We start from the raw sequence: 22,162 nt of genomic DNA, 5'->3' as shown, positions 1-22,162 counted from the left end.
TCTCTCTCCTCTCCTTTGCTCTCTCTCTCCTCTCCTTTGCTCTCTCTCTCCTCTCCTTTGCTCTCTCTTTCCTCTCCTTTGCTCTCTTTCCTCTCCTTTGCTCTCTCTCCCCCCTCTTTTGTGCTCTCTCCCACCTCTCTCGCGCTCTCTCCCCCCTCTCTTTTGTGCTCTCTCCCCCCTCTCTTTTGCGCTCTCTCCCCCCTCTCTTTTGCGCTCTCTCCCCCCCTCTCTTTTGCGCTCTCTCCCCCCCCTCTCTTTTGCGCTCTCTCCCCCCCCTCTCTTTTGCGCTCTCCCCCCCTCTCTTTTGCGCTCTCTCCCCCCCCTCTCTTTTGCGCTCTCTCCCCCCCTCTCTTTTGCGCTCTCTCCCCCCTCTCTTTTGCGCTCTCTCCCCCTCTCTTTTGTGCTCTCCCCCCCTCTCTTTTGCTGTCTCTCTCCCTCTCTTTATCCCCCCTCTTCTGCTGCTCTATCTATCCCCCTTTATAGAGCTCTGTCTCTGACTGCAATCGGCATCTGGCCCCGCCCGCTCCACGACTCGCTCGCCCACACCCATGGCGCGCCCGGTCACGCCCACTCCACCACACGCGACGCCAGGAGGATGTCAGTTGGAAGGCCAGGCATGTTTGTCCTTGCGCGCAGTCTCTACTGCGCATGACAGCTTCGGACAAACACACTTGGCCTTTTATTATATAGGATGTGCTCCAGTTCAGATATCCTCAAAGTCTGGCTTGTTAGGGAGGCCTGCGGACAGGTTTGAAAACCAGCGATCTACAGGGATTTTTTTAGTTGTGTTAATCCCAAATCATGCACATTTTTACTTGCACATTTTCCTGGGGCAAGAAAGACTGACACACATTGTTAGTACTGTTTTCTCCTGGGGGCTGCAAAAACTATTGAAGATGGCCACACATAGCACTAGGGCCCCTGATCTAGTGTCTTGGATTCCAGTGTTATTGTGTCTCAAAAACATTGCAACTGACCACGCCTGAGAAAACGTACATTTCCCCTTCAAATGAGGCTTTTTAAAAGACGTCCTTGAAAAATCCTTATCTGAAAATATAAAGGGAAATACACCTCAGAGGGAAATATACCTCAGATTTTACAAAATGGCAGTTGCTATATCTACAACAAATGCAGCAAACAAGGTATTACTACATTTAAAATATTTTTACACCAGCCTAGTATGTTAAAGGAATAGTCTAGTGAAAATTAAACTTTCATGATTCAGATAGAGCATGTAATTTTAAGCAACTTTCCAATTTACTCCTATTATCAATTTTTCTTCATTCTCTTGGTATCTTTATTTAAATGTAAGCTTAGCAGCCGACCCATTTTTGGTTCAGAACCTGGGTAGCACTTTCTGAGTGGTGTCTACATTTAGACACCAATCAGAAAGTGCTATCCAGGTTCTGAACCAAAAATGAGCCGGGCTCCTAAGCTTACAATCCTGCTTTGTCAAATAAAGATACCAAGAGAACGAAGAAAAATTGATAATAGGAGTAAATTAGAAAGTTCCTTAAAATTGCATGCTCTGAATCATGAAAGTTTAATTTTGACAGCAAAAAAAAGCCAACAATTTAATTACAAGAGTTTTACTGTCCATTTAATTTTGTTTTTATTTGCCAATGAACATTAATCGTAGAGAATTTAATAATGAAAATTTCCAAGAACCCTCTAAATGGCCATCAATGCTTGGAAAAGTATGGCTAAAGATCTGGTAGATATTTTGTTGGATTAGAAGGTCAACATAACAGTAGCTAAAAACAACAGTCTATCTAAACAAACTTCAGTGGGACAGGACTGTTCATAATCCATATTAATTTTACTTCAAATGATCAAGGTACGTAATGATCTTCCATTATCATTAAAGGGAAAGTAAAAATCGAACTTTCATGATTCAGATCATACAATTTTAAACAGTTTTCCAATTTAATTATTTTGTCTAATTTGCTTTGATAGTTTGGAATCTTTTGCTGAAAAATTAGGAACAGGCGTAACAATGCACTACTGGGAGCTAGTTGTTTGGTGTCTAAACATATATGCTTCTTGTCATTGCCTCACCTAAAGTAATTAGTTAGCCTCCAGTAGTGCATTGCTGCTCGTTCAACAAAGGATACCAAGAAAATGAAGCACACTTGAAAATACAAAATAAATTGAAATGTTTAAAAATATATGCTTAATCTGCAACATGAAAGAAGCAATTTGAGTGTCCCTTTAATTATACTAAACTCCTTTCATTTTTGTATGCCACATAAACTCAATTGTCAAAAAAAGGAGGAAGCACAAATTGTTTACAAGCTCCTCAGTAAACATGAACAATCTTGTAATCTACTTTACTTTATCCTGTTTTGCAACAGCATGACTGTTTCCTGCTTTCAGTTCTTTGTAAATGAGAATGCCTGCTAGTCTAACTGACTGTTTTGTATGTATTTATAGACAAACTGACAGTGTTGCTTCATTAAACAATTGGCAAATTGAAGTTAAATTTGTTTCAGTTAACATATTTTTACAATCTTTTTGCCTGCCAGAATGGCTTCGTAGATTCAATCGAACGACTAGGGCTCTAGCAAAAGGTTTTTGAAGCACAGGATACAGAACTATATTCCTTTATAGCAAAAAAACAAACAAACAAAAAAAAAAAACATGGAGAAAATTCACTGTGTAAAGTTAGTAGAAAAGTATTTTGTATTAGGAAAATTCAGGTTTTAAAGTAAATCAGATGAAATGATTAAAGGGATAGTCTAGTCAAAATTAAAAACTGTCATGATTCAGATAGAGCATGCAATTTTCTAATTTACTCCTATTATCAATTTTTCTTCGTTCTTTAATGTACGCTTAGGAGCTGCCCACTTTTGGTTCAGCACCCGGGTAGCTCTTCATGATTGATGTCTAAATGTTGCTACCAATCAGCAAATGCTACCCAGGTTCTAAACCAAAAATGGTCCGGCTCCTAAGCTTACAGTCTTGCTTTATTAAATAAAGATACCAACAGAATGAAGAAAAATTTATAATAGGAGTAAATTAGAAAGTTGCTTAAAATTACATACTCTATCTGAATCATGAAAGTTTAATTTTGACTAGACTATCCCTTTAAGTCATAAATTTTGAATTATACAAATTCAAAGTTTTGTGAAATTGAGATACAAAAATGGGTTGAAAGAATACATACCTTATAGGAAACACATTTGAAAAACTTAAATGTAAGTTTCTGAATGCAAATTTTTAAGGGCAGAAAAACTATTTTTTTATTGTTGTAATTAAACTGAAGAGCCTTATCTGTCAGTGTTTATGCTCTGTGCTTTCCCTTTGGCACACATCTAGAAACACAGGGAGCATGTTCTGTGCTTTCCCTTTAGCACACATCTAGAAACGCAGGGAGCATGTTCTGTGCTTTCCCTTTGGCACACATCTAGACACAGGGAGCATGCTATGTGCTTTCCCTTTAGCACACATCTAGAAACACAGGGAGCATGTTCTGTGCTTTCCCTTTGGCACACATCTAGAAACGCAGGGAGCATGTTCTGTGCTTTCCCTTTGGCACACATCTAGACACAGGGAGCATGCTCTGTGCTTTCCCTTTAGCACACATCTAGAAACGCAGGGAGCATGTTCTGTGCTTTCCCTTTGGCACACATCTAGACACAGGGAGCATGCTATGTGCTTTACATTTAGCACACATCTAGAGACACAGGGAGCATGCTCTGTGCTTTACCTTTAGCACACATCTAGAGACACAGGGAGCATGTTCTGTGATTTCCCTTTGGCACACCATCTAGACACAGGGAGCATGCTCTGTGCTTTCCCTTTTGCGCACATCTAGACATAGGGAGCATGCTCTGTGCTTTCCCTTTTGCGCACATCTAGAGACACAGGGAGCATGTTCTGTGCTTTCCCTTTAGCACACATCTAGGCACAGGGAGCATGTTCTGTGCTTTCCCTTTAGCACACATCTAGAGACACATGGAGCATGTTCTGTGCTTTCCCTTTGGCACACATATAGACACAGGGAGCATGCTCTGTGCTTTCCCTTTCGCACATATCTAGAGACACAGGGAGCATGTTCTGTGCTTTCCCTTTGACACACATCTAGACACAGGGAGCATGCTCTGTGCTTTACCTTTAGCACACCATTTAGACACAGGGAGCATGCTCTGTGCTTTCCCTTTTGCGCACATCTAGATATAGGGAGCATGCTCTGTGCTTTCCCTTTTGCGCACATCTAGACATAGGGAGCATGCTCTGTGCTTTCCCTTTTGCACACATCTAGAGACACAGGGAGCATGTTCTGTGCTTTCCCTTTAGCACACATCTAGGCACAGGGAGCATGTTCTGTGCTTTCCCTTTAGCACACATCTAGAGACACAGGGAGCATGTTCTGTGCTTTCCATTTGGCACACATATAGACACAGGGAGCATGCTCTGCGCTTTCCCTTTCGCACATATCTAGAGACACAGGGAGCATGTTCTGTGCTTTCCCTTTGGCACACATCTAGACACAGGGAGCATGCTCTGTGCTTTCCCTTTAGCACACATCTAGAGACACAGGGAGCATGTTCTGTGCTTTCCCTTTGGCACACATCTAGACACAGGGAGCATGCTCTGTGCTTTCCCTTTAGCACACATCTAGAGACACAGGGAGCATGCTCTATGCTTTCCCTTTTAGCACACATCTAGACACAGGGAGCATGCTCTGTGCTTTCCCTTTTAGCACACCTCTAGACACAGGGAGCATGCTCTGTACTTTCCCTTTTAGCACACATCTAGACACAGGGAGCATGCTCTGTGCTTTCCCTTTAGCACACATCTAGAGACACAGGGAGCATGTTCTGTGCTTTCCCTTTGGCACACCATCTAGACACAGGGAGCATGCTCTGTGCTTTCCCTTTAGCACACATCTAGAGACACAGGGAGCATGCTCTGTGCTTTCCCTTTTAGCACACATCTAGACACAGGGAGCATGTTCTGTGCTTTCCCTTTAGCACACATCTAGAGACAAGGAGCATGCTCTGTGCTTTCCCTTTTAGCACACCTCTAGACACAGGGAGCATGCTCTGTGTTTACTCCCATAGTAGGAGCAAGTTGCTTGAATAGCAGTGAAACGGGTTACTTTTTAATTTTAAGGTATTGGGCTTAGCCAACCCCATGTGCCAAGGCAGTGGTGTGATAATGCCCTGGCCATGCCATACTTGAAAAAAGAAGAGTTGCAGGCTCTCGCCTTGTGCCTCACCTTGATTAAGCAGCTCACATTGAGTGGCTGACACATATACAGCCCTTAACCCCTTAGTGACCAGACCATTTTTCAAATTTTCTTACCGTTAAGGACCAGCGCTATTTTTTATATTTGTGAAGTGTTTGTGTTTAGCTGTAATTTTCCTCTTACTCATTTACTGTACCCACACATATTATATACTGTTTTTCTCGCCATTAAATGAACTTTCTATTTTCATCATATCTTATAATTCACTATACAAAAATGATAAAAATATGCTGAAAAAAAAAAAAACACTTTTCTAACTTTGACCCCCAAAATCTGTTACACATCTACAACCACCAGAAAACACCCATGCTAAATAGTTTCAAAATTTTGTCCTAAGTTTAGAAATACCAAAATGTGTACATGTTCTTTGCTTTTTAAGCAAGTTATAGGGCAATAAGTACAAGTAGCTATTTCCAAACAGTGTTAATTTCGTTGACTAAAACTAGACTAAAATGAGCATAAAACTAAAGAAATTCTGATGACTAAAATACGACTAAAACTAAAATGTAATTTTAGTCAAAAGACTGACTAAAACTAAATAAAAAATTTCTGTCAAAATTAACATAATGCAATTTGTTATAATCAAGCCATATATAATTACTGCTCTTTTGTAAAAAAAACAAAAAAAAAAACAAGGCTATCTTCTTGTTTATTTACGAAACTTGGTTTTATTTAATTTTAAGATAAACTTTAAGATAAAAAAAAGAGGACCCCAGAGTGGCTCTCTCTGCATCGGTTTGCTGAAAAAAGGGTATTGCACCTCAATAATGAGGCACCACTTCAATACTCTGAAAGCGATCAGGATTGCTTCTACCGCTTAAAACCCCAGAGGACGTGCCAGGCACGTCCTTGGTCATTAAAGGGCCAGTAAACCTAGCAAATAATGTTATATAATTCTGCACATAGTGCGGAATTATATAACATTAGCTTAGCGCCAGATTTCTAAAGTGAAGGGTTAATTAAATAGATATCTTGCAAAGAAAACAGAATCCATCTATTTAACCCTTCACTTTAGAAATCTGGCGCTAAGCTAATGTTATATAATTCTGCACTATGTGCTAGGTTTACTGGCCCTTTAATGACCGTTTTTTGTAGGACGTGCCTGGCACGTCCTTGGACATTAAGGGGTTAAAGGGACAGTAAAGTCAAAATTAAAAACTTTCATGATTCAGATAGAGCGTGCAAGATTAAACAACTTTCCAATGCAATTCTATTATCAAATGACTGTTCTCTTGGTATACTTTATTGAAGACAAACCTAGGTAGGTTGATAGAAGCTTAGGAGTGTGCACGTGTCTATAGCAGTCGTTGGCAGCAGTGCTTGTAACGAATAATAAGATTGCTATAAACACAGTGCTGCCAGATGGCTTAAGACATGTGCACGCTCCTGAGCTCACCTTCAATTAATCTTTAAAGGATACCAAGAGAACTAAGCAAAATTGAAAAGCAAATTGGAAAGTTGTTTGAAATGAAATGCTATATTCAATGAATTTATTTTTGTCTTTAAGAAAAGGTCATATCACTGTACAGCCTAGTGGATATGATTAATAATAAAAACACATTTCTTCACAATTAGAAAAACAAATAGGATAGTGATAAAAACTTACCTCATCTCCAGAGAGGTAGTATGCAGATAAAAGGCCACCAACAAAACGTATATTTACTTCAAAGACAGAGACTTCAGCATTCTATAGAAAAAAGCGACAGAAAAGATTAGAACTCTATTATATAAACTCCCACTATAGCTCTATGTGAAAATGATGTATAAAGATTTAAATAGAATTTCTTGTATTTGGTATTTGAAGTTTACAACTTAATTTTCTAATTGTTAAATGGGTCACCTTTTTAATGGGATTCATTAGAGCTTAACTGCAGCTTTTTTTTAGTATATTAAGATTTGTATAGGTTGAAGCTTGATGGACTTCCGTCTTTTTTTAACATCATCTACTAAATTACTTAAATCTCCTAACACTCATTTTCATCTAACTGCATGTAATAGACACTACTATAAAGAATAAGATGCACAGATACTGATATAAAAATCCAGTATAAAATGGTTTAAAAATGTACTTAGAAACTTTCAGTTTAGCTCTGTTGAAAAAGGTAGCTGGAAAGCCCACTGCAAGTGGTAAATAAGACACTCCCCCCTCCCCCTTCTTTTGCATATGAAAAGACCCTTTACACAAACAGGAGCAAGCTGGAGAAGGTAGCCGACGGTATTCAAATAAAACTTTGGGGCTTGGTTAGGAGTCTGAAAATCAGTGCAATGTTCTTTAAAATTAAGCAAAATTATACATTTAAAAAAAAAAAAAACTTTATGGGCTTTATAAATAGATCATCAACAAAACATTTATGCAAAGAAAAAATGAGTGTATAATGTCCCTTTAAAGGGACTGTATACTGTAAACATTTTTTCTCCCTTTTAGCGTGTTTCCAATTATCTATTTTTACATGTTGGAGTAGATCAAGTTGTACCTACTTACCATTTCAGTAATTAAAGAAACAGTCTACTCTGGGATTTTTATTGCTTAAAAAAACATAGATAATCCCTTTATTACCCATTCCCTAGTTTTGCATAACACGGTTATATTAATATATTTTTTTACCTCCGTGGTTACCTTGTATCTAAGCCTCTGCAGACAGCCCCTTTATTTCAGTTCTTTTGACAGACATTTTAGACTCCTTAATAACTCCATGCTATTTGAAATGGCACACATGAACTAGCGCTGTCTAGCTGTGAAAAGTTATCAAAATGTACTGAGATAAGAGGTGGCCTTCAAGGGCTTAGAAATGAGCATATGAGCCTACCTAGGTTTAGCTTTCATGATTCAGCTAGAGCATGCAATTTTAAGCAACTTTCTAATTTACTCCTACTATCAAATTTGTATCGCTCTCTTTCTATCTTTATTTAAAAAGCAGGAATTTAAAGCTTAGGAGCCAGTCCATTTTAGGTTCAGCACCCTGGCTAGTGCTTGCTTATTGTTGGCTACATTTAGCAAACCAATAAGCAAGCATAACCCAGGTTCTGAACCAAAAATCATCCGACTCTTAAGCTTTACATTCCTGCTTTTTAAATGAAGATAGCAAGAGAACGAAGAAAAATTAATAATAGGAGTAAATTAGAAAATTGTTTAAAATTGCATTCTCTATCTGAATCATGAAAGAAAAGATTGGGTTTAGTGTCCCTTTAAAGGATATGATAATAGAATATAAGCTATTTCCGATTGTCTGACATCTTCACTATAAAACTTGAGTGTGAATTTTTTTCAACAATTTATAGCAGTCTAAAATGACCCTTAAGAGTCATGTTCTCCAAAAAAAATAATCTAGGTTGTTTTCTCACCTTACTTTTGTGATCCAATAACTCCCTTACTGGTGACCTGACCAATGACTACAAGATTTCCTATTTATATTTCATTTCTGTTGATGAGATAAAAGTAGCAGAACTGCCATATGTGACAAGGTCTGTCTTGCCAGAAATAAGGAAACATTTCAAAATTCTGAGTAGCAATCTGTAAATGTTAAATGCATTTACAGTGACAGCAGAGAAGAACAGTATACATTTACCTAGCAATTAACTAAGTAAACAGGATAGAGTAGTATGGAGTACCTCTAGATTATACAAATTATCTTCCTGCACAGATTTTAATTTATTGTTTAATTAGGCAACCTATGGAAATGAACAATGATGCAGTAGTCACATTTTTTTTCTTTTATGGAAACATAAAAAGTAGGTTTCAAAAGAGCATTTGTAGTAGCTACAAAGACATGGCAAATGCTTCAATCTGTTACAGAAAAATGTGAAAGTCTTTCTCCAATATAAAGTAGAAAAGATAAAGGATGGAGATAATCCAAAAGTAAAGTGATTAATATTTTTTTTTGAAGATTAGTGTAAAAGTGTATCCTTTGTGTGCTTAAAATGGATATATACAACTTTAAAAAGATAATGACTGCACAATTAACTATCAGATAACAATTCTAAAGCTAAAATAAGTAAAGACAGGAATACAATTACCTTGAAGCTTATAGGTTTGTTTCTTGGACATTCTAACTAAAAGGATAATGATAAGATAGGCTAGTTTGAAATTCAAAGAAATTAAACGGGTAATGCATTTCAATTAAAATGTGCACGCATCCTGTAGCTTTTATTTTGTATCTCCTATAAGCCTGAAAACAGAGCATATTGTGAAACTAAATTGGTATATTATAAAAGGAAAATAACTGAATACAATTAGTACTTTCCTCGCGGATTTGTCCGTATGTTAATATTGTGACATTATCACAAAGAATAAAAGCATGCGGCGCGTGGTCTTTATAATCAAATGTATAGAGAAATATAAAAATAGAAGCATAAACGATCAGCCCATTCCATCCAGTCTGACTTTTTAAATTAATTTTCAACAAAAAAAATTAGTAACTGCAATTCCTAAATGTACTTTACCATTACATTTGAGAAAATACAAATAAAGAAACAGTGATTTCACATGGCAGCATTAGATACTTTAATTATTATAACCATATTAATACTAAGCTATTTCATACCTCTTGTCTGAAGCTGTTTTTTGCACTAATTACAATTATGTCCCATGTTCTACAGTATATGAAGAAACCTCAAGATTTACTCTCCCAATTAAAAAAAAAAAACCTTTATGGTCCACATTTATCAGTATCCTTCTTAAAAAGCCACAATTTAGTATTCTAAGCATAAGTTTGCCAATAAAAATAGTGATGGATAATTAGAAGATAAAATTTAATTTTGTTGCTTTTAAGCATATGGAGAAAATGAGCAAGAATAAAATATTCCAAAATGTTCACAGTGGTAATATTAACACATTTTGACCATGCAGACAAGCTTCTAATTCTACATAAACCTGAGAGAAAAAAAAAATAATAAAAAAAAAAATCATAGATTTCTGCAAAACTGTCAGTTTTACTCACACTTCTCTGTATATTAGCAAATTTGTATTAACTCAGAAAATTATCTGGAAGTCATGGGTTTTACAACAAAAATATGAATGTAGCATTTCATACCAGATGACAGTTGTTATTGGACTATCATGTATTAGACTAAGGATATGAAACCCCTCAAATGAGTGGTGGGATTACACTCTTTCACATGGGTTTTAGGATACATTGGTGTAAAGTTGATAAGGGTTTAGTAAGAATCCAAAATATAGGAATAATGACAAATTATTGTTATGAAAATGACCTGGTTGCTGGACTCTTTAAAATAAGGATCTCATGGTTTTATTTTACATGGATATAATTCTACTAGATTATAACTGTTGCCATGCTGGTCAGCTCACTTGAAAGAGGGGCCCTAGCCCCTTTTTGGTGCTTAGGGCTCTTAGAACTCAGAACCTTTTTAGCACCCAAAAATATCTAGCTAAAAAGTAAATGACATCTGTTTGGAATGATCTCTTTCATTAAGTGGTGCTGTATCTATGAGGTCTATAGGAGATTTGGTTCCTTTAGATACTGTGTTTGCTCATTCAGCACATAAATTTGATAGGTACTGAGGGGGAAACAGAGATTCAATAATAATGCCCCTCCTGCCACAGCAAATAGCTATTTATCTACATCTGATGAGGACAAGCGACAAAAAAAAAAAAAAAAAGCTTCTATTGCTTCAAATAAGGAGATCCATGTCTCTCTGTAACAAAGGGGCTCTTGATTAGCAGTTTTACAACAATCAATGGCAACATAGAAACATGCCAGTCCTCTTTTAACCCCTTAAAGGGACATGAAACCCAAAAATGTTTTTTTCGTGATTCAGATAGAAAATACAATTTTAAACAACTTTCCAAGCTTTTATTATCCACTTTGCTTTGTTCTCTTGGTATCTGCTGTTGAAAAACATATCTAGATAGGTTCAGGGGCGGGGAGCTAGCTGCTGATTGATGCACAAATATACCTCTTATCATTGGCTAATTGATGTGTTCTGCTTCCTCCAAAAAGTGCATTGCATCACCTTTAATAAAAGATACCAAGAGAATGAAGCAAAATTGATAATATAAGTAAATTGGAAAGTTGTTTAAAATTGTATGCTCTGTCTGAATAAGGAAATACATTTTTGGGTTTCATGTCCCTTTAAGGACAGAGGCAATTGTCTACGTTATGAATGTAAACAAAAACATAATTTATGTAAGAACTTACCTGATAAATTCATTTCTTTCATATTAGCAAGAGTCCATGAGCTAGTGACTTATGGGATATACATTCCTACCAGGAGGGGCAAAGTTTCCCAAACCTCAAAATGCCTACAAATACACACCTCACCACACCCACAAAGCAGTTTAACGAATAGCCAAGAAGTGGGGTGATAAGAAAAAAGTGCAAGAGCATAAAAAATAAGGAATTGGAATAATTGTGCTTTATACAAAAAAAATCATAACCACCACAAAAAGGGTGGGCCTCATGGACTCTTGCTAATATGAAAGAAATGAATTTATCAGGTAAGTTCTTACATAAATTATGTTTTCTTTCATGTAATTAGCAAGAGTCCATGAGCTAGTGACGTATGGGATAATGACTACCCAAGATGTGGATCTTTCCACGCAAGAGTCACTAGAGAGGGAGGGATAAAATAAAGACAGCCAATTCCGCTGAAAAATAATCCACACCCAAAATAAAGTTTAAATGAAAATATAAGCAGAAGATTCAAACTGAAACAGCTGCCTGAAGTACTTTTCTACCAAAAACAGCTTCAGAAGAAGAAAACACATCAAAATGGTAGAATTTAGTAAAAGTATGCAAAGAAGACCAAGTTGCTGCTTTGCAAATCTGATCAACCGAAGCTTCATTCCTAAACGCCCAGGAAGTAGAAACTGACCTAGTAGAATGAGCTGTAATCCTTTGAGGCAGAGTTTTACCCGACTCGACATAAGCATGATGAATTAAAGATTTCAACCAAGATGCCAAAGAAATGGCAGAGGCCTTCTGACCTTTCCTAGAACCGGAAAAGATAACAAATAGACTAGAAGTCTTTCGGAAAGTCTTAGTAGCTTCAACATAATATTTCAAAGCTCTAACTACATCCAAAGAATGCAATGATTTCTCCTTAGAATTCTTAGGATTAGGACATAATGAAGGAACCACAATTTCTCTACTAATGTTGTTGGAATTCACAACCTTAGGTAAAAATTCAAAAGAAGTTCGCAACACCGCCTTATCCTGGTGAAAAATCAGAAAAGGAGACTCACAAGAAAGAGCAGATAATTCAGAAACTCTTCTGGCAGAAGAGATGGCCAAAAGGAACAAAACTTTCCAAGAAAGTAATTTAATGTCCAATGAATGCATAGGTTCAAACGGAGGAGCTTGACGAGCCCCCAGAACCAAATTCAAACTCCAAGGAGGAGAAATTGACTTAATAACAGGTTTTATACGAACCAAAGCTTGTACAAAACAATGAATATCAGGAAGATTAGCAATCTTTCTGTGAAAAAGAACAGAAAGAGCAGAGATTTGTCCTTTCAAGGAACTTGCAGACAAACCTTTATCCAAACCATCCTGAAGAAACTGTAAAATTCTTGGAATTCTAAAAGAATGCCAGGAAAAATGATGAGAAAGACACCAAGAAATATAAGTCTTCCAGACTCTATAATATATCTCCCTAGATACAGATTTACGAGCCTGTAACATAGTATTAATCACAGAGTCAGAGAAACCTCTTTGACTAAGAATCAAGCGTTCAATCTCCATACCTTTAAATTTAAGGATTTGAGATCCTGATGGAAAAAAGGACCTTGCGACAGAAGGTCTGGTCTTAACGGAAGAGTCCACGGTTGGCAAGAAGCCATCCGGACAAGATCCGCATACCAAAACCTGTGAGGCCATGCTGGAGCTACCAGCAGAACAAACAAGCATTCCTTCAGAATCTTGGAGATCACTCTTGGAAGAAGAACTAGAGGCGGAAAGATATAGGCAGGATGATACTTCCAAGGAAGTGACAATGCATCCACTGCTTCCGCTTGAGGATCCCTGGATCTGGACAGATACCTGGGAAGTTTCTTGTTTAGATGAGAGGCCATCAGATCTATTTCTGGAAGTCCCCACATTTGAACAATCTGAAGAAATACTTCTGGGTGAAGAGACCATTCGCCCGGATGCAACGTTTGGCGACTGAGATAATCCGCTTCCCAATTGTCTATACCTGGGATATGAACCGCAGAAACTAGACAGGAGCTGGATTCCGCCCAAACCAGAATTCGAGATACTTCTTTCATAGCTAGAGGACTGTGAGTCCCTCCTTGATGATTGATGTATGCCACAGTTGTGACATTGTCTGTCTGAAAACAAATGAACGATTCTCTCTTTAGAAGAGGCCAAGACTGAAGAGCTCTGAAAATTGCACGGAGTTCCAAAATATTGATCGGTAATCTCACCTCCTGAGATTCCCAAACCCCTTGTGCCGTCAGAGACCCCCACACAGCTCCCCAACCTGTAAGACTTGCATCTGTTGAAATTACAGTCCAGGTCGGAAGAACAAAAGAAGCCCCCTGAACTAAATGATGGTGATCTGTCCACCACGTCAGAGAGTGTCGTACAATCGGTTTTAAAGATATTAATTGAGATATCTTTGTGTAATCCCTGCACTATTGGTTCAGCATACAGAGCTGAAGAGGTCGCATGTGAAAACGAGCAAAGGGGATCGCGTCCGATGCAGCAGTCATAAGACCTAGAATTTCCATGCATAAGGCTACCGAAGGGAATGATTGTGACTGAAGGTTTCGACAAGCTGATATCAATTTTAGACATCTCTTGTCTGTCAAAGATAGAGTCATGGACACTGAATCTATCTGGAAACCCAAAAAGGTTACCCTTGTCTGAGGAATCAATTAACTTTTTAGTAAATTGATCCTCCAATCATGATCTTGAAGAAACAACACAAGTTGATTCGTATGAGATTCTGCTAAATGTGAAGACTGAGCAAGTACCAAGATATCGTCCAAATAAGGAAATACCACAATACCCTGTTCTCTGATTACAGACAGAAGGGCACCGAGAACCTTTGTAAAAATTCTTGGAGCTGTTGCTAGGCCAAACGGCAGAGCCACAAACTGGTAATGCTTGTCTAGGAAAGAGAATCTCAGAAACTGATAGTGATCTGGATGAATCGGAATATGCAGATATGCATCCTGTAAATCTATTGTAGACATATAATGCCCTTGCTGAACAAAAGGCAGGATAGTCCTTACAGTTACCATTTTGAATGTTGGTATCCTTACATAACGATTCAATATTTTTAGATCCAGAACTGGTCTGAAGGAATTCTCCTTCTTTGGTACAATGAAGAGATTTGAATAAAACCCCAGCCCCTGTTCCAGAACTGGAACTGGCATAATTACTCCAGCCAACGCTAGATCTGAAACACATTTCAGAAATGCTTGAGCCTTCGCTGGATTTACTGGGACACGGGAAAGAAAAAATCTCTTTGCAGGAGGTCTTATCTTGAAGCCAATTCTGTACCCTTCTGAAACAATGTTCTGAATCCAAAAATTGTGAACGGAATTGATCCAAATTTCTTTAAAAAGAACGTAATCTGCCCCCTACCAGCTGAGCTGGAATGAGGGCCGCACCTTCATGTGGACTTAGGAGCTGGCTTTGTTTTTCTAAAAGGCTTGGATTTATTCCAGACTGGAGATGGTTTCCAAACTGACACCGCTCCTGAGGATGAAGGATCAGGCTTTTGTTCCTTGTTGTGACGAAAGGAACGAAAACGATTATTAGACCTGAATTTACCTTTAGATTTTTTTATCCTGTGGTAAAAAAGTTCCTTTCCCTCCAGTAACAGTTGAGATAATAGAATACAACTGAGAACCAAATAATTTATTACCCTGGAAAGAAAGGGAAAGCAGAGTAGACTTAGAAGACATATCAGCATTCCAAGTTTTAAGCCATAAAGCTCTTCTAGCTAAAATAGCTAGAGACATATACCTGACATCAACTCTAATGATATCAAAGATGGCATCACAAATAAAATTATTAGCATGTTACTTGTTGCGCTAAAGCTTCCAACCAAAAAGTTGAAGCTGCAGCAACATCCGCCAAAGATATAGCAGGTCTAAGAAGATTACCTGAACACAAATAAGCTTTTCTTAGAAAGGATTCAATTTTTCCTATCTAAAGGATCCTTAAAGGAAGTACCATCTGCCGTAGGAATAGTAGTACGCTTAGCAAGAGTAGAGACAGCCCCATCAACCTTAGGGATTTTGTCCCAAAACTCTAATCTGTCAGATGGCACAGGATATAATTGCTTAAAACGTTTAGGAGGAGTAAATTTAGTTTAGATTTAGTATCAAGAGGATCAGAATCCTCAATTTCTAATGCAATTAGGACTTCTTTAAGTAAAGAACGAATAAATTCCATTTTAAATAAATATGAAGATTTATCAGCATCAACCTCTGAGACAGAATCCTCTGAACCAGAGGAACCATTATCAGAATGATGATGTTCATTTAAAAATTCATCTGAACAATGAGAAGTTTTAAAAGACTTTTTATGTTTACTAGAAGGAGGAATAACAAACATAGCCTTCTTAATGGATTTAGAAACAAAATCTCTTATGTTATCAGGAACACTCTGAGTATTAGATGTTGACGGAACAGCAACAGGTAATGGAACTTTACTAAAGGAAATATCTGCATTAACAAGTTTGTCATGAGATTTAATACAAACAACAGCTGGAGGAACAGCTACCAAAAGTTTACAGCAGATACACTTAGCTTTGGTAGCTCCAGCACCAGGCAGCGATTTTCCAGAAGTATCTTCTGACTCAGTTGCAACGTGGGACATCTTGCAATATGTAATGGAAAAAACAACATATAAAGCAAAATTGATCAAATTCCTTAAATGACAGTTTCAGGAATGGGAAAAAATGCCAGTGAACAAGCTTCTAGCAACCAGAAGCAATAAATAATGAGACTTAAATAATGTGGAGACAAAAGTGACGCCCATATTTTTTTAGCGCCAAATAAGACGCCCACATTATTTGGCGCCTAAATGCTTTTGGCGCCAAAAATGACGCCACATCCGGAAAGCCGACACTTTTGGCGCAAAAGAACGTCAAAAATGACGCAACTTCCGGCAACACGTATGAAGCCGGAAACAGAAAAAAAAAATTTGCGCCAAAAAAGTCAGCGCCAAGAATGACGCAATAAAAAAAGCATTTTCAGCCCCCGCGAGCCTAACAGCCCACAGGGAAAAGTCAAATTTTAAGGTAAGAAAAAAATGATTGATTCAAATGCATTATCCCAAATATGAAACTGACTGTCTGAAATAAGGAATGTTGAACATCCTGAGTCAAGGCAAATAAATGTTTGAATACATATATTTAGAACTTTATAAAAAAGTGCCCAACCATAGCTTAGAGTGTCACAGAAAATAAGACTTACTTACCCCAGGACACTCATCTACATGTTGTAGAAAGCCAAACCAGTACTGAAACGAAAATCAGCAGAGGTAATGGTATATAAATAAGAGTATATTGTCGATCTGAAAAGGGAGGTAAGAGATGAATCTCTACGACCGATAACAGAGAACCTATGAAATAGACCCCGTAGAAGGAGATCATTGAATTCAAATAGGCAATACTCTCCTCACATCCCTCTGACATTCACTGCACGCTGAGAGGAAAACCGGGCTCCAACCTGCTGCGGAGCGCATATCAACGTAGAATCTAGCACAAACTTACTTCACCACCTCCATAGTTTGTAAAACTGATTTGTGGGTGTGGTGAGGGGTGTATTTGTAGGCATTTTGAGGTTTGGGAAACTTTGCCCCTCCTGGTAGGAATGTATATCCCATACGTCAATAGCTCATGGACTCTTGCTAATTACATGAAAGAAACCTACAATTTAAGCTATATTTTGTTCAACCATAATTTACCTCTTTCACATTGAGTGCACCCGCACTTATTATATAGCGTTTATTAGAGGACAAATGGAGCTTTCTTTTGACATCAGATATTTATATATGAACTAAAATTTACTATGAATAAAATCTAAGTAAATGTAAGAAAGAAATGTTTGTTTTGTGTTCAGCAATGTCACACAAGTACAACAGTACCCCCGATGTACAGGTATTCTGGGATTTCTGGTTGTTACAGGCCCAAATATGGTGCTTGCCCATTTACATGCAAATTTGAGACCTTGATTTTCTGTGCCTATGTCGCCTTTGAGAACGTATGGCAGCACCGGAATAAAAATGACTCCCATTATGGCATACCATTTGCAATAGTAGAGAACGCAGGGTATTCAAAAAGGGGTATGGCCAATCTTTATTTGTAGTAACTTAGTCACAAAGCATGGCCAAATTTAGTGGTCATATTTTTTTTTTGACGTTTTTCCACACAAACACTGGTCTTTCTCTGTTGATATCATCATCCTTATACATTTTACTACTATAAAACACCCATATTTGTGTTCAGAGATGTCCAACGAGTACAACTATACCCCTCATGTACAGGTTTTAAGAACTTACCAAATATGCCAAATTTGGGGCCTTATTTCTGTCTTCATACATGGTAATTTGACACATTTTGGGGTCTAAGCTGAGACAGTATGGTAGCATAGGAAAGAAAAGTTCCCACAAGTTGGCATACCATTTGCAAAAGTAGCTAATCCAGCATATCCTAAATAAGGTATTTTGAGTTGTGGGACACTGAACCCAAATTTTTTCTTTCATGATTCAGATAGAGCATGCAATTTTAAACAACTTTCTAATTTACTCCTATTATAATTTTTTCTTCGTTCTTTTGCTATCTTTATTTGGAAAATAAATCTAAGCTAAGGAGCCAGACAATTTTTGGTTCAGTACTCTGGACAGCACTTGTTTATTGGTAGGTGAATTTATCCACTAATCAGCAAGAACAACCCAGGTTGTTCACCAAAAATGGACCAGCATCTAAACTTTCATGCTTGTTTTTCAAATAAAGACACCAAGAGAATGAATAAAATTTGATAATAGGAGTAAATTAGAAAGCTGCTTAAAATGTCATGCTCTATCTGAATCACTAATGATAAAATTTGGGTACAGTGTCTCAATATTTAAATGAACAGTTCACCCAAACATTTTCTCCCCCTTTAAATTGTTCCCAATGATCCCTTTTACCTGCTGGAGTGAATTAAATTGTTTACAAGTAGCTCCTTTACCACTGATTTGGCTTTTGAAATAGCTGATTTAGCTTGTGGTTTCCCAACCTTTACTGAAAGTTTTGATACTGGAGTCTTAGCTATTGAATAGCCTAAGTAAACACAGCCAGCAGAAGAAATTCTACTCACAGTGTGGTGCAGGATAGTTAAGTAATAAAATTATAATTTTCCATTGGTCTCTCTATGTATTGAGCTTAAGTTTTCCACACAAATATAAGATAAGGAAGCAAGTGTGTGTACACAAAGTGATAACATAATGAGATCTGATATTACCTGAAACTAAACTTAATGTAATAGGTTGTGGTTTAAACGCACAAAACCAGCTACTTCATATACACAAATAAACCTGAAAATGCAATTTTTTTATACATTTTATACTCTGCAGCTGGTATAACAAGTCATTGAAAATACATTAATGTAAAAACAATTTTACAGTGTACTGTCCCTTTAAAGTGACATTATACACATTTTTCTTTGCATAAATGTTTTGTAGATCTATTTATATAGCCCATAAAGTTTTTTTGTTTTAATTAAATGTATAGTTTTGCTTATATAACATTGATCTGATTTTCAGACTCGTAACTAAGCCCCAAAGTTTTATGAGAATACCGTCAGCTACCTACTCCAGCTTGCTCCTGTTTGTGTAAAGGGTCTTTTCATATGAAAAATAAGGGGGGGGGGTCTTATTTCCCAATAGCAGTGGGCTTTCCAGCTATCTTTTTTAACAGGGCAAAACTGACAGCTTCTAAGTAAGTTTTTAAACAGTTTTATGCTGGATTTTTATATCAGTATCTGTGCATCTTATTCTTTATGGTAGTGTCTATTACATGCAGTTATATGAAAATGAGTGTATACTGTCCCTTTAATGACCTTAGAGTGGCTAGGCTCAACGTAAAAAAGGGACAAGACAAGGTTAGGAGATCCATGAAGTTAAAGCAGTCGGTATAACAAGCCAATAAGCTGGGATGAAGAGGTCAGGAATAATAATAAATTAAATCAAGAACACATGCAGAATCATTTGAATCAACTGTTTACCTCTGTATAGAAGATTCTGAAAAAATATGTAAAACAGACACCAGGTAGAGATGGGCAGGAAGGGCAATAGTAGCTAGAGTCCCTCCTAACTTTTGTGCAACAAACACTGCACTTTTTCTGGGGTGGCTTTTTACAGGCTGCGGGGGATCCCCACAAAGTCTCTTGACATTCTCTGACTCAAATGTGGGAGGATTAGGGGTTGGGTTAAACAAAATATCTGATCAAATCTTTAGATTAAATTTCATGAAAGTGTGTGACTTCCCTGTGCCTGTTTGTTTGTACAGCACGTATGAATTATAGACTGCTATGATTTTTGCAGCAGGCTTTGCACTGAACCAGATATGCACTGATCAGCTAAATCTACTCCCCCTATATATTTGCTGTACTGAACAATGCACTTGTGGCTTTTGGATTTGTGCATCCTTTCCCCTGACAGACACTTGCACTGTACTTTCACTGTGCATTGAGGACAGCATGTACATGTCTTTTTTTTTGTCAGTGCCAGGAACAGCAATTCATCATGGTGTTTTTGCCGTATGTCAGCTTCTGGGGGAAACCTGTGCGAATTGTATGTTCTGTACCACAGGCTAGGGTTTCAAAATAAAATACAGTTGTAAGCAAATATATGCTGGTATAGTAGTTGACCAGCCACAGATGGAAGTCTTTGTTCAGCAATGGTAGGAAGAGAGCTCACACAAGCTTGCCATTTGTGCCAACAGAATCTGCGCAACCAGCTGGATCAAGATGGCTTTCTTTCCCTTCATAAATTTCATGAGGGATTCATCTACATAGAGGTTCTGGTCAGGAGTGTAATTTTCTGAAAACTTTTCAGACAGTTTGATCAGGGGCCGTATCTTGCATAGCCGGTCATGCTAGGGGTCATTTCTAGTGGGACACTGGGCATTATCATTAAAATGCAGAGACCGCAGCAGCTTTTCATATGTATCCTTCATAATCCCTGGGGAAAGAGGGGTAGCCAGAATAGGGGGCTGGTACCAGTAGGTTCAGTAAACCCATTACCAAGGTCAGTGCCCAAAACATTTTAATATCTGTTAGGTCAGTGGTGTGCCAGGTGTTTGTTTGTTTGTTTTTTTAAACTTAGTGAGAATTTGGAGTTGCTGACAGATATTAGCGGGCATATTATTTTTTTTAGTAATGTTCTCAAACATGTCAGTGTTCAGTTAGTATTGGCTCACTAACTGAAATACTGGTTGTAATATTTCAGGACCAGATAAATTTGGGGGTACCCAATTTTCATCTGAAACTGTTGGAAGCCTCCTTTTAGATGGTGGTTGGCTGGGAACACCATCACTAGAATTGTCACATAGGTGCTCTATATACGATGCTGTTAGAGTTTGATTATCAGATAAAGCAAAAAGGTGTCACTCTGTGAATCCAGTGTGAGAATGGTCTAAGCTTCTTCTGCGATATAGTATGATGCAATGGTGCAAAAGGGTATATTTTTTTAACTCCTATCTATAATTCTAAATTCCCTCAACACCCCAAAGAATTAATTTTAGATTTAGAGGCCCATTTATCAAGCTCCATATGGAGCTTGTGGGCCCGTGTTTCTGGCGAGTCTTCAGACTCGCCAGAAAACATAATTTATGTAAGAACTTACCTGATAAATTCATTTCTTTCATATTGGCAAGAGTCCATGAGCTAGTGACATGTGGGATATACAATCCTACCAGGAGGGGCAAAGTTTCCCAAACCTCAAAATGCCTATAAATACACCCCTCACCACACCCACAATTCAGTTTAACGAATAGCCAAGCAGTGGGGTGATAAAGAAAGGAGTAGAAAGCATCAACAAAGGAAATTTGGAAATAATTGTGCTTTATACAAAAAATCATAACCACCATAAAAAGGGTGGGCCTCATGGACTCTTGCCAATATGAAAGAAATGAATTTATCAGGTAAGTTCTTACATAAATTATGTTTTCTTTCATGTAATTGGCAAGAGTCCATGAGCTAGTGACATATGGGATATCAATACCCAAGATGTGGAGTCTTCCACTCAAGAGTCACTAGAGAGGGAGGGAATAAAATAAAAACAGCCATAATCCGCTGAGAAAATAATCCACAACCCAAAAATAAGTTTATTTTCACTTTTGAAAGAAAAAAACTTAAATCAAAAAGCAGAAGAATCAAACTGAAACAGCTGCCTGAAGAACTTTTCTACCAAAAACTGCTTCCGAAGAAGCAAATACATAAAAATGGTAGAATTTAGTAAATGTATGCAAAGAGGACCAAGTGGCTGCTTTGCAAATCTGATCAACTGAAGCTTCATTCTTAAAAGCCCATGAAGTAGAGACTGATCTAGTAGAATGAGCTGTAATTCTCTGAGGAGGGGTTTGACCCGACTCCAAATAAGCTTGATGAATCAAAAGTTTCAACCAAGAAGCCAAAGAAATAGCAGAAGCTTTCTGACCTTTCCTAGGACCAGAAAATAAAACAAATAGACTAGAAGTCTTCCTGAAAATTTTAGTAGCTACCACATAATATTTCAAAGCTCTTACCACATCCAAGGAATGTAAGGATCTCTCCAAAGAATTCTTAGGATTAGGACATAAAGAAGGGACAACAATTTCTCTACTAATGTTGTTAGAATTCACAACCTTAGGTAAAAATTGAAAAGAAGTCCGCAAAACTGCCTTATCCTGATGAAAAATCAGAAAAGGAGACTCACAAGAAAGAGCAGATAGCTCAGAAACTCTTCT

General features: G+C 37.6%; 1 protein-coding gene across 1 annotated transcript in view; it reads right to left on the bottom strand.

The window, feature by feature from the left end:
• Window positions 1-22,162, bottom strand: part of MAN1A1 (mannosidase alpha class 1A member 1) — a 692,509-nt gene that overhangs the window by 392,214 nt on the left and 278,133 nt on the right. The window contains exon 4 of the mRNA XM_053710788.1: window positions 6,861-6,941. Coding sequence (XP_053566763.1) covers window positions 6,861-6,941 — 81 coding nt within the window. The remainder of the gene's footprint in view (window positions 1-6,860; window positions 6,942-22,162) is intronic.

This window comes from Bombina bombina, chromosome 4, assembly GCF_027579735.1.
Source record: "Bombina bombina isolate aBomBom1 chromosome 4, aBomBom1.pri, whole genome shotgun sequence".
Taxonomy (NCBI): Eukaryota; Metazoa; Chordata; class Amphibia; order Anura; family Bombinatoridae; genus Bombina; species Bombina bombina.
The sequence above is the reverse complement of the archived record's forward strand: the minus strand, read 5'-3'. Positions and strand labels throughout refer to the sequence as shown.